General features: G+C 37.0%; 1 protein-coding gene across 1 annotated transcript; it reads right to left on the reverse strand.

Annotated features, from left to right (window-relative positions):
• Positions 1-4,368: 4,368 nt before the first annotated feature.
• Positions 4,369-7,210, reverse strand: LOC136822050 (uncharacterized protein DDB_G0287625-like). Its single transcript, XM_067078270.1, has 6 exons — positions 6,927-7,210; positions 6,550-6,648; positions 5,579-6,169; positions 5,177-5,353; positions 4,759-4,823; positions 4,369-4,412 (listed from the first exon to the last, which is right to left on the reverse strand). Exons 1-3 carry the CDS (start codon positions 7,147-7,149, stop codon positions 5,859-5,861), a joined length of 633 nt encoding a protein of 210 aa, XP_066934371.1. The 5' UTR covers positions 7,150-7,210; the 3' UTR covers positions 4,369-4,412; positions 4,759-4,823; positions 5,177-5,353; positions 5,579-5,858.
• Between the last annotated feature and the right edge of the window lie 6,613 nt (positions 7,211-13,823).

The following is a 13,823-nucleotide window of genomic DNA, read 5'->3' on the forward strand; positions in this document are numbered from 1 at the left end:
CAAACAAAAGCAGATGAAAATTCCATCACGCAGAGTCTTTGTCAAAATCATCATACATTGATTGATATTGTTGTGTGATTCTCAAATTTACTGATTAAATTGAACCAAAAATGTCCTCAAAAAGATAAGTAATTGCCTGATTATTACCACTTTTTAGGACTTCAATTCCTTTCTTTAAAACACTGCATTGAACGCTTGCAAAGAAGTGAGGTCGATTGCCGTACGAATGGCTACCCTTCAAATCATTTCAATATTTTGCCGGCGATGACATGCGACTGAAAGTTATTTTTGTAGGAAAATCTTTTACGCTCAAAATGGTCGGTCTCGTATTTTCGAGAGATTTTCTTGAACCACCTCAAATTTGCCATTTCACTGGATGCATTTTCTGAACCAGGTTCAAAATCAAAGATTTTCCTAGCACATAACACAGCTAGATATTAACCCCGCAAAAAAAAAAAAAAGTCATAACAAAGATTTTTTACAGCGCGGGAAAGCTAGCTATGCCGTACACACATAACCTAAAGATTTTTTAGCGCGGAAAATGCTAAGTTTGTCGCACGCACCACGGAAACGCACGCCACATGCATACAACCCCTGGTAAAATAATATCGAGATATGACCAAAAAGAAAAATCAGTTCCGATCAGAAAACTAGATTGCACTTGAAGAAAGGGTCTTTGTTTTTTTTTTATTTACTAAAAGGGTTGGGGTGGTTCAGCTGAACCATTTGAACCCCCTCAGATCCGCCGCTGATGTATGGTGTTTCGAAAAGTTATTTAGTCTTATGTCGCTTTAACTCTTTCTGAAAGACACTACTGAATTGAATTATTTTTCTAGCATCTAGAATCCATCAAGACTTATTACAGGTCAAAGAAAGATTACCACACTCGCAAATTGAAAGATCCGGATTTCGTTAAGAAGGCAGCAAAGCGCAAACGAGCAGATAAGGTAATTTTTGTGTGTTTGATTCTCTCAGCATGCAATTAACTACTTGTTAAAAACTTTTTCCAGGGCAGAAACTTTTTCTGTAATAAAATGTGTTTGAGGTTTCTCTTAAACACGTGTCAGGATATTTCTTTAGAGAATCAAGGACAAGAAATATTATTTTTACGGCCATTTGTATACTTCTTTTTAGAAATGCGAGCGAAGATTGAAGGCGCTTGAATACAAGACCTAATTGACACAAGAGCAAAAAGAAAAGGTTGCCCGAAGTCTCATTCCCGAGCTCATGTCGTCGGAATACGAAAATGAGGACTCCGATGGCGAGAAATATTTTGTAGTGAGGCCGCTACCATGGCTATCGGAAAAATTTTGCACCATTAAAAATGATCTTGACCAAGTCTACTACGCCTAAGTAGAAACCAAAAAGGGCAAAGATCAAAGGAAGATGAGGGATATTGGTGGACCATCCACAAGGCCTCAACCGGACATCCAACCAACAGCGTGGGTTTTTAAACAAATTTAGCCTTTAAAAACTCCTATTTTAACATATTTTCGTGTAGGTTTATCTAGTGGCTAACTTTCCCTCTATCTTCAATTAAGGTCTTAAAAACTACCTGAAACTACATACAAGCTTTTTTACGAATTTAACTTCCATAAGAATAGCAGAGTGAGATTTATAAGTTAGAACAAAAGGCCTGGAAAGTAAAATAAGAATAATAATTAACCTCATTTAGAGTCGAAAAACTGTTTGAAAATTTAGAGAAATTTTGAGTACAAAATTCGTGTTAAGTATTGAACAGAATTTTTTTTCATTTACATTGATTCGAAAAACTGACCATTAAATCAGTTTACTTGTGCTTCGATTGTCATTAAACTTTTCCTTTTTACCTTTATGAATTGTTTGAACATTTTTGAGTGATATGATGATTGGATTTTTTATTGATCTAAGTAATGATATAGATATTGTATATTTATTTTTGTCTGGCCTACACTTTCACCTAAATCTCACTAGAAGTTTTAGCATTTTGAGCTTAAATATCAATTTTTCAGCCTCTTTCGGCTCGTTAATTTTGTGGCATTTTGGTCTGTACGTTTTTTCATATTTTGATCAATTAAATATCCTTTCCCAGCTTCTTTGTTTGATCCAGCTTAAAATTCTAGCTATGATGGTGCTGGTCACACTCTGTTCAATATGATCAAATATCTTTTTTTATTAGGGATATTGTTTTTGACTCTACAAAAATGATATAGTTAGTAGATTTTATTTTATTTTTAAAAAAAGAAAAATTGTAACATTTTATTTTTACTTGTATATATTTTTAGTAGATATACCGAGATTTTTGGTGATAAAAGAGACATAAATAAAAATTATAAAAATATTATTTTAGGTTATATATTGTGTGTACTAGGATATTTGTATATTTTAAGACTGTATATTGCATTACTTTAAACATGAACACTTTAGGAATTTTATCAATCAGGAATTCTTTATAAAGAAATTTACTTGCTCTGTCAGAGCCACCGTATTTATTATGTTTCAATTCTTCTTTGTCTAAGCTGAAATAGTAGTGTATTTTGATTAGCTTGAATAAATACAATAAGAAATTCAAGCATTTTGGGTAATCAGAAAACAGATTAGATGACATCTACGCACAACAATATGCGCAAATATAGTTCCACAAACCTGTTTTAAAGGATGCGTAAAACTGAAATTACTGCACTGTAAATATCACATATGCGCACTGACAGAAAATAATTTTTTACATTGTAAACCTCGTATTTACAAGTCAGTAAACTCCAAATTTACAACTGTTTGTAAAGATCGCATTTACAAATTGCGGAAACTTCATATTTACTCGTTTGTAAACATCTAATTTACGCAATGCAGGGAGTTCACTTTTAGACATTTACAACTCAACTGAAAGCTCGTATTTACGCATAGTGTAAACCCGTTGTAAACATTATATTTACAAAGGTTTGCGCACGGGTTTAATGAGGTAAACGGAACTGCGTAAACTCCTTATTTTGTGCAGTGTAATAAGTCTAAGTCACGTAGAAAACATTCGTCGAATCGACGTTTCTTAAATACGTCTCTTATTTAAAAAAATGAAATATAATTAGTAGCAAACATTACATTAGTATGAAAATTTACTCTTAAAAACACTTTGAAAATGAAAAAGGGATCATCCATATAGTACGTAAGCAGTGAAGGGGGGAGAGGGGGTTTAGCCAATGTGTACGTCTATTGTTTAAATGACATCATTTCTATTGTTCTCTGCATAAAAGGGGGTGGGGTCAATTTTTTGCGTACAGTACGTAATATATGGATGGTCCCAAATAATTAGTAACAAACATTACATCAGTATCGAGAATTTACACTTTAAAACTCTTTGAAAATTACAGTAGTCACCATAACTCAAACAATTTCCTTTTCCCCTGTTCGAGTTATGGAGACTATGTAGTATTGAAAATGTCTTTTTTGAAATTATGAAAGAAAATAAAGGGCTACTTAGACGACACAATATATGTCCGTTTATTCAACAAAATGGTTTATGGACCATCATGGTAAGGTTTTCAAGGTCGTGTATCTCTATTCACAAGTACCTATTCACTATTCTGCCGTCCAAAGGGGAAATCAAGTCCAAAAAGTCCATTTCGGGAAAAACGCAAAAAACTAAAATCTGGATTTTCAACCTAGGAGGTTAAGAATTGTGCAAAATGTCTTACAGGAAGTTAAATTTTCACAAAAAAAAATACTACACTTTGAGTTTTTTGGCATCATCAAAATAATGGCATGTGACGTCCGACTCTACGCTTAAAGGAACTAATTTTTGCCATTTTCGAGGTTTTACAGTAAAAATGCGGACATTTGTTCCCGAAAAATACAATTTTTGCCAATATGATCGGAAATCTTGAAAATTCTCTAGGAAAATGAAAGAAATTTGCGAAAAAAGAGGAGTATTCGAAATTATTTTGAATGCCAAAATCAGTTCCATTAAGATAAGGACTTAAAAAATAATTTTAAAAAATAAAAAAATAAAAAACAGATTGGCATACCAACTACAAAGACTTTCTTTTGTTCTTCTCACTTTTAGCGCTTTTAGGTGCATACTTTAAAACGTTTTTGACACACTCTTCTATATCATTCTCACTCGTTTTGTGATTTGTCAACACACTAGCTGAAAATTAAAATAATGATATAATTAAAAAGATATACATTTCAATTTGTTAGACTTTCTGTTTACGTTTAAAAAGAAGGTTTGATGTGGCCCCTCAAAAATCGAAAACATTTTTCAATAAGTGAAAAAAATTCTCTTCTGTATGAACTTTTATGAAAAATGCATGAATTCTAACATCGCTTTTTAAAGTTAGTTATCTTTTAATACTTACCAACGGCAGCCTTACAAATATTGGACTTCAGGAATCCCCGCTTTGAAATTGAGTTTGGACATGACATCGTAAGTCATAAATCTAAAGAAAACAAGCAACATGTTAAATGGACCCATATTTCTGACATTTTCGGCCGGAAAATTTTTTCCTTCGAAAATCAGGCTCTGTCACATTTTTAGCATTTCCATTTTACATCATTATGCAAAAAATTAGAAAAACTAATGAGCCAATCTCGAGAAAAGCTGGTACAGACGGGACGGACGGACAGACAAGGGTTAATTTAAAGGACTACCTTAAGGTAGGTCCAAAAATTCAGATTATTTACGTATCGCACTGTAGCAAAATGTTTTGTATTTGCATGCGCGAAATGTGGACCCCATGAATGTATTTTGAATTTTAAGATGAAGTTTTCAGAAAACATAATTACCTTTCCATCACCCTCCGTGTATTTTCAGCAATATCGTCCCCTCCGATACGTTTCATCTCCATAATCTAAAAAATAAATAAATGTCATTTTCCATTTTTTCACCCCCTCCCCCATTTTATGACTTTTTGCTCCAAAAGTGTCATAACCTTTATCGGAAAATCACTAAAATCAATCCAATATCACTTAATTATGACCCCCATTTTATGATTTTTCTTCCGGAGTTCCATCCCCTGCTTCTTATACCCCCTACAATTAAGCACAGAAGAGTAGACTTCTGAGAAGGATCTTTAGTTGTCCTACATAGTAACCTGCATGAAATTAAAGCTCAATAGTATTTGAAATTATTCTTGTGGGACCTGGAATCCCCCCTAACACACTATGTCATTATAATCAAATCACTAGAGGTAAAATCACTTACAATAGCTTGAATATTATCTTGCAAAAATTGCTCTCCTTCATCAAAATCCTCAATAGATTGGATTTCTTTCCTTTCCAAAGTTTTCCTTATTTGGAACAGACATTGAGTTGTTGGAAAGAAAGTTGTCAATTTTCTTTTCAATGCTTAACATGATGGTCAAGCTGGATCTTTGGTACTCTGAAAAGATAAAGGAAAGATTGTTTTCAATATAATTATATGTATCTGATACACCTGAAATTTTATAATACCTAAAATGTGGTTATTTGTAACATTTAGACTAGTGGCCAAGGAGAACAATACTAGTAATTGTTCTTGAAAATAGTGGCCATGATATTTCATAATGAAAATAATGAAAAGTCTCTAGGAAGGGAAACGAAACAGAACAAACTTCTTTGTACATACTTCCTGTCTCAAGAGGGAACTGCTGTGCAAGAAAACTTGCACTATCATTTCTTTTCTGTTGTTGTTGTGGAAGAGGTTCATTTGTTAACAAGGGCGCATCTGGTGAAGACTCGATTCGCCCATAAGCGTGGGATCTCCTTGATTTACGAACTGGGGATGGGGTCTTTGGGACTTCTCCCATTGATGGATTTCTCGACCTTGACCGACTTGTTTGGCTCCTCCTTGACCTAGAGCGGCTTGACCTGGAACGACTCCTTTGTGACTTGGAAAGACTTCTCCTTTACTTGGAACGACTTCTCCTTGACTTGGAACGGCTTCTCCTCGACTTGGAACGGCTTCTCCTCGACTTGGAACGGCTTCTCCTCGACTTGGAACGGCTTCTCCTTCTTGAAATGGAACGACTCCTCCTCCTTGACATGGAACGACTCCTCGAATTGGAATGACTTGACTTTAGGCTAAGGCAGCTTGACTTCAAGTGACTGTTCCTTGACCTAGAACAACTCCGCTGTTGCAACTTTGAACCAGGTGTTGAAGATTGATTGATGAGAATATTCTCTGTGATGGGGTTTGGCATCTCAGCTCCATCCATTGCTACAAGTGAAAAAAAAACATAAACTTTAACACTGCAAATACATCTGTTCTAATCAATGTATAGGTTATAAAAAAGGAAAACTAAGCAAGAATTATTCTGAAGATACTTCAAACGTACACATTTTCGCGAATTTTCGTGGGAGCAAAAATTCGAAGTTTTTTACATTAACTTTCGCAAATTCCAGGTTAAGATTTTTTTCGAAAGCATTAATTTTCGCGAATAGGCCTTTCGCGAGTCATATAAAGTGATATCAGGGTGATTTTTTACCAAAAATTGAAAAAATGAGCCCCCCTAAAGCTAAGCACAAAAGAGTAGTCTGAAAAATAAAAAACTCTTTGGTAGCTTCAAGAAATTGCAAATAATTCTGAATAGTTCTTACTATCCATGTTGGAGACTTTAGAAGTATTTGCATCACATTCACTTTGCGATGTCACAAGTAAATTCTCGTTGTACACTTTCTCGCAGGTTAATTTGTCACCTAAAAAGGAAAAGACAGCAAATTACTAAGAGAGGTCTACAGAAAAAGTTTAAACCAAATTAGTCGAAAGATCTTGCATTCTTTCACATGCTCTAAAATGTTATACAGAAATCAATGTTGATTCAAAAGTTAACTGCACAAAAAAAGTAAAGCATTTTCTAACATCAGTTATTTCCAAAATTAAAAACTGACTGCATAACTCGCCACTGTTTCAATAAGAACATCATTTTATCCCTTTCTTTTCAGAAGGAGATGAATAAAGTTACTGTATACAACACCTTGAAATTTGATTTTCTTCAAAACATATTTTTTCCATGTGTCAGTTGGTTGAGCATTGAAGTTTCCTTCTTGACTTTTTGAAGGTGGCCAGAACAGTTGTTTTGTTTTCTGATCCATCCAATGGATTGGTACAATTGTCTCTTCTTCTCGGTTTTGACCTTCTCTACCAAACCCATGAACAACCACAATTGCCCATTCTTTTGGAATTCTTTCCTCTGTCATCTTTATTATGCCAATAGTGATTTTATTCTAATTCCTGTGATTTAAACGTACGAAACGTATGTATTTGAACGTATGAAAGGAATAGAAATTAGCACATTTCATGGAATTTAACTTCACGAATTGGTACATAACCTGTTTCACTGAAATTTGTCTTCGCGAAATCGGACTCTCATAAAAAAGATTCTGGGAGAAATGAGTTGAAAATTCTATTTTCACGTTAAAATAAGTAAAATATCGCAGTGGAAATTTGAAAATTATTTTGTATTGGAATTAGTTTTTCGCAAATAAGACTGAATATTCTTTCGCAATTTTTTTTAAATTTGTGAGTCATAGCTATTTTATTCAACATTCCAATAAACATACTAATAAAAGAGTAACACTAAGATTCAATGTCATGAAAAAGTGAAGAGCTATGGCTTTCTAACTAAATCTGTACGTGTGAAATTCATTGTCTCAGAGTTTTTTCCAGATTTTATAAAGGCAACATCGAAAAGCTTTGAATTTGAAGGTTCGGTGAAAATATTAGGGTTATTTTAAAAAGCATTGTACCCCAATTGGTGCACCAATTGGGGTACTTGTTGGGTTACCTATCAAATTGACGGACCAGACCAAATTTACAAATATAAATTAAAGACCAGATTGTTTCTAATGGAAACTGACATGAATTCTAAACCTAAAAAACACATCTCTTACATTTCGAGATGTAGTACTCTCTAAGACTTTTGTTTGGTGCTTAAATAATGGTCTAGGAAGCAAAGAGGTCAAATGCTCCCTCAATAAATCCATTAAATGGTGGGTCATTTAAAGAGTAATTTTGAGACAAATTTTGCTGAAAAACCTTGGAAAAAGAAATAGGCCACAATCACAGTCGAAAAAGAAAAGCAATTCGTTATTAGGTGAAAATCTTCGCAGGGGTCTTTTCAGTGAAACATGGTGGGGGTTTGATATTGCGAGCACTACAAGTACAGGGTGAGAAATGGATAGTTCTGTTCAAGTGTCTGTCAATGTTTCTTTTTTAGTATCAACGTTTAGTGTTTGATCTCTGAAATATTTACAAAATAATACGAATGATATGCTATACATTTAAAAACCCTTAGTCGTAAATATATTCTAAAGTTTTTTGGAAAAATACATGTTAAAACTTAGAAAAATTAAACGTTCTCTCTATGTATACATATTAAAACTTGCCATCGTAAAATAAAGCTCTGAAATTTGATTCATCTCGTCAAAAAATTACATTGAATGGCAAAAAAAGTTGAAAAATCCAACGTAAGAAATTTGTGCGAAAAGATTATTTTGGTAGTAAAATCTAATTTTGCATAAATAAATTTCCGTGAAATAAATCTGGCTGATACGTTATTTCCAACAAAAAAACAGCGTTTTAAAGTTACAAAGTAAAGTTTCATCGGGCGAGCTTAGAATTTCTTTTGATACAATTTATAAAAGAAATCAAAAGACTTTAACGACCAATTACCGACACATTCGACTCCTGTTTTTCTTTATACCTCTATGCAATAACATGTAGAAAGATAATTAAAAATTACATTGACAATATGGTCCGATCCCGTAAATATGTACCACATGGGGTATCAATCCACTGGCGGCATTTACACCAGGACTGTGGAAAGTCGCTGGACGAAATCCGACTACTGCCACAATAACGTCACCGTTATTCCCGAGCTACAGTGACGCGCCACATGAAACGACCCATTGGTGAAGAAATTCTAGACAGACGCACACTTAATAAAGGACGCCCCAAAGCTCTAACCTCAAGGGATGAACGCAGAATCCCACGGATTGCTGAGCAGCTGCGTGAAAGCCAAGATCACTTCACTATCAAACGTGTCAAGACTGCAGCTGGAGTACAAAACGTATGTGATGAGACAGTTCGAAAAGTTTATTGCAAGGTCGGGTTACGGTACACTCATTTCAGGAAAAAAGGTATCCTTAAACGAAAAGATCTGCGTGCTCGATTGGAATTTTGCGTTCTGGACCTGGACGGTGTTGGTTTTGCTCATAAATACAACCCCTTTAATTAGGCAAAGGCACCCTGGACAATGGCATGGCGCAGACCACAAGACGGATTGGATTTTCAACGGAACGCTGGAGGGTCCCACAAGGGAACTGGCGGGCAGGTTGCCCACTTCATATGTGCTGTTTCACCACGATGGAATGATTTGCGCTAAACAGTATCAGGGCCGGCTAAATGGCAACAAAGTTGCTGATTTCGTGAAAACCACTCTGGGTGCATTATCGGAAGCTCTAACGCGGACGGAAAAATGTTTATGCAGGATAACTGTCCCACCCAAAATTCCAAACGATCAAGAGAAGCTTTAGTGTCGATTGGAGCAGAAGTGTTCAAGACCCCTCCCAGAACACCAGATCTCAACCCAATAGAGAACGTATTCAAAGGAGTGAAGGAAGCATTGCGCGAAGTTTTTCGCCCAATGTAAGCATACCCTTCTCAACTACAACAAGGATGTCATCCGGTGCACTATAGAGTCAATGCCACAAAGAATGGAGAGGATCATCAAGCGCAGAGGTCAAGGCACAAAGTATTAGTTTTTATTTCCTATCCATGTGTATGTACTTTAGGACTATGTTACAACAATATTACGCTGTCTATCGGGGGTCAATGTTACAAGTCTTACATTGTGTTACAGTGTTACAAGAAAGTAAAAAAAAAGTTTGGTTAATAATTTCATTTTCTTGTAACACTTGTAACACTAAGTAACTAAATATGTATTTTGTGACCCAACCCTAGATAACGGGTAACCAGAAAAAAAAACAATAGTCCTTTTGATATTTAAATTATGCATGGTGCAAAACAAACTCAGCAAAACATCTTGGGCAGGGTGGGATACTGTTGTTTACTTCCTCACCCGTCAACCTCCTGTAGAACTCAAAGTATCTCCACTTGACATCCATCATTCGGTTCTCCCGTGCCTCTGGTGGTTCCTGGTTAGAGTGTGTGGGTGGTTTTCACTGTGGTAGATATCCCCAGCAGCCTTCTGAGGTGGTATGGTCCAGTGGCAGAATCTTTGTCTATCAGTACGTCCAAAGTGGTTTTTGGGGGCGGGCAATTTGGTGGGAAGTCTTAGGAAGTCATCCCATGAGATTTGCTCCCCCGGGTGCTTCCAACGAAGGTCATTGATTAAAATCACTTCTGCGTCGTCCGCCCCAACCCAAGAGTACTTATCGTGGACTGGGTTCTCAAAAGTCTTGTAGATGTGCGTGAGCGGCTTGAGTAGAAAAGTTTTCGCACAGTTTACGTCCCTGTAAAGCATAACATTTCTGTGCTTGCCCCTTCCACGTCGAAGCAAAGGTTTTGCAGCATCTGCAAAGGTGGCCCAATCTATGTTGTTGTATTCCAGGATCTGCAAGGCAGATCTTTTCCTCAGCTCGTCTTCACATCCTGGGACATAGGGAGAGTTGGACAAATCATACAGGATATGCATTTGGTCACGGGTCTTGATGGATTGTTGGATGCAAAAGTCCGCAACCTCAACCAAAGTGAGTCTGTTGCACGACTTCTCTCTTTCAGCGGGTGGGTCATGTCCTTCAACGACCATGTCAGAGAAACCTGTATCGTCTGCGCCCAAGGAATCAGCAGCCTTCTCAGCAACACGTTTGTGGCGACGTTTGGCATAGGAATTCATTGCCTCTCGGGTCCCCGGGGTTCCTACTGGCAGAGTGTGTGGGTGGTTTTCACTGTGGTAGATATCCCCAGCAGCCTTGGTGATATAGGTACCGTGAAAAGCACAGGTAGAAATCATATATCGACTCTGTGCCGACGAATCGAGATTCTATTCAGCGCGCAATCAACGAAGACAAAAGTAACCATGACGACCATCCAAGATCTTGAATGAAGTTCAAAATTGATATTTTTATTCCCGTCGTTGAAAACACAACTCACAAATGTCATTAATGATTTTTAAAAAGAGTCAGTGATAGAGAATCATAACATTAAGTCTGTCTATTATTTTGGTTCAATTAAAGTGACACTTCCATAATTAAAAGTTTAGTAATTACTGTTATACATTTGGGTCATGTAAAATATTTCTTTTGAAAGAAACTCACTTCAATTACACTTTTAATTTTGACTCGAGTTTAGAGGACATCGACTTGCCAACATACGGGCGATTCGAGGACCAAGAGGGAAGTATGTGAATGTTCTTCTCGCATTCTCAGAAGCATCATAACTGTTTTGGTTACACAACGGACATGTCTTCATATCAGCATATTCTTTCCGGAAAAGAATACAATCATTCACACACGTCGTACCTCTACATAGGCAACAAGAAGGGTCTGATAAGCTCCATAGCCTCTTGGTAAGAACCAGGCATCTTGTTGCCTTCCGGGAGCGTAAAGTTCTTGTCATTTCGAAATATTTCGGACAGTTCTTCTTTTGAGGTGAAAGGGTGTGCAACAAAGGTTCGAAGTTTTATAAAGATCGCTTCCAAAATACCTTATTTGGATCCCGGATATAGTTTTTCTGTAGCCACATAACTTTCGGAGTACATCTTTTCGTCACAATATACTTTTGTTTCTAGTTTTCATTTTCGTTCCGCATGAAGCATATCAACATCTTGTTTTTGGTGTCTTTCAAATTGCTTTGGAGATAGCACCTTCCCTTTACAATGGTTGCTCTGGCAGTAGCATTGCTTGTAGCCTAAGGAAAGTTTTTTTCTAGATTAGATTCTAATATAAGATAGAATATGCGGAAAACATCCCAAACTATAGCTATACAGTATTGATGTCAGGATAAAGACCCATTTATTAGACCAGCGGCCGATCGAGCTACTGAATTGTGTCATTCTGTAGGGAACCCCATAGCTCAGGGCAGTTTTTGATATTTTGCTCCCAATAGGGTGTAGAACTGACAAAACTAACGATCTGGATTCAAAATATTGAAAATCATCGATAGTTTTTGCTGAATCGGCAGTTTTTCAGCATGTTTACCCACATTCTAAAATGAAATATCTTGAGATCTAGACATCAAAATATAACAAACTGTACCATTTTATTTGGATTGCCTATGCAGTATTGCCTATTGGTATCAATGATACCAAAATTTTCACCAAAGATGCCAATTCATATTTGGTGACACTTACAAAATTAACAAAGCTTCAAGTCAATATGATAAATATTTGAAAAGTTCAAAAAATTCAAAAAAAATCGTGTTTTTTTAGGGGGTTTGCCCCCTCCCCAAGATGGTCGAAGGGTTAAGAGTAAGTAACAAAAAGTGCTTTTTAACATTTGAAGCTGAATCAAAACTTCTATACTGAAACAAAAGAGTTAAAAAAGCCAGCCATTCTCGAAAAGCATGATAATTTACGTAATCTATTCTTACATCCACGCAGCTCTATTCTTGGCCGTTGGAAGCTCCCTTGCCCTGTTGACCTTAACCCTTTAAGTGCCGATGTCGTATATATACGACATGGGCTATATAGGAGGGCGAAGCCCTCCTGTAATGCCCAGTTTGAGTTAGTAATCGTTATTTTTGGTCGAACTCGTAGGAATTAGATTGTCCTTTATGGTCAAGCAAAAAAAAATTCAAAAGTGAGTCTTTCCAGCGAAATTTTAAGCAAAAAAGTCAAAAAAATGCAAAAAATTGACAAAAATTCACTTTTTTGAGATTCTGACCGTTTTTTGACTATTTTTGGTCAACGAGTGATCCAAGAACCTCCAAATTTGGCCCTGTTTTACTTTATTCTGTCTTCTAGTGAATTGATTTGAAATTTTACCACTGGGCACCTTTTCATCAGTTCAGTCAGGTCCGCGCAGCGGGCCTGACTGCTTTAATTCCCTAACCTACCCCCCCCCCTTGGCCGCCGCCCACCACGCCCTTTACATCGGGCGGCGCCGCGAGGCCAAAAAGAAAGAAGAGACTACGCTATCCCCCCCCAACGAGCTTATACCCCCCCCCCGCCCCCCCCCTACCCTCCCCCCCCCCCCCCCCGTCCCCCCCCCCCCCCCCCCCCCCGCCCCCCCCCCCCGCCCCCCCCCCCGCCCACGAGCTTTAATCCTTCTTAGTCAGGAGATATAAGCCCTTTTTTTTCCCTAAAGAATACCACGCCCTTCCAAAGGTTTAAAAGAAAAAAGAGAAAAATCCCTGGCATGCCTCTAATCTTCTTCCCCCCCCCTTGCCGCCGCCACCACCCCTTCTAAATCGGGCGGCGCCGAAGGCGCCCAAAAGAAAGAAGAGACTCTAAGCTATCCAACGAGCTATATACGAGCTTCTAATTCCTTCTAGATCAGGAGATATAAGCCCTTAAAGTTTGAACTAGCGATTTTTTAAAAAAAACTTAGAAAAAAGGACCCTGGCACTCAAAGGGTTAAGTCAACATTCATTCGTCTCATTTTAAAGTGATCAATCTTCTTTCACGATTTGGTGTAGTGCTTTCAGTCTACGCTTCAAAGGATACCATTTTTGTGTTCGAAATTTCGAATCTTGCTGACGTAAGTGATTTCGAATGTTTTGATTTTGATCTGCAATCTCCGAAGTCAGCCAGTCTTTGGTTTCACGTGGCTCTCTCTGTTTTATCACATTCTCGATCTTTATCAAGGCGTTACTATTGTTCAAATTTCTATTATTTTTGGAATTTGTTTGATTTGTTTTTATGATGGATTCTTCTTTTTATGGTTATGGAAATTCTGCTTGTAATAACAAC

This window comes from Clytia hemisphaerica, unplaced genomic scaffold (assembly GCF_902728285.1).
Source record: "Clytia hemisphaerica strain Z4C2 unplaced genomic scaffold, Clytia hemisphaerica genome assembly, whole genome shotgun sequence".
Lineage (NCBI taxonomy): Eukaryota > Metazoa > Cnidaria > Hydrozoa > Leptothecata > Clytiidae > Clytia > Clytia hemisphaerica.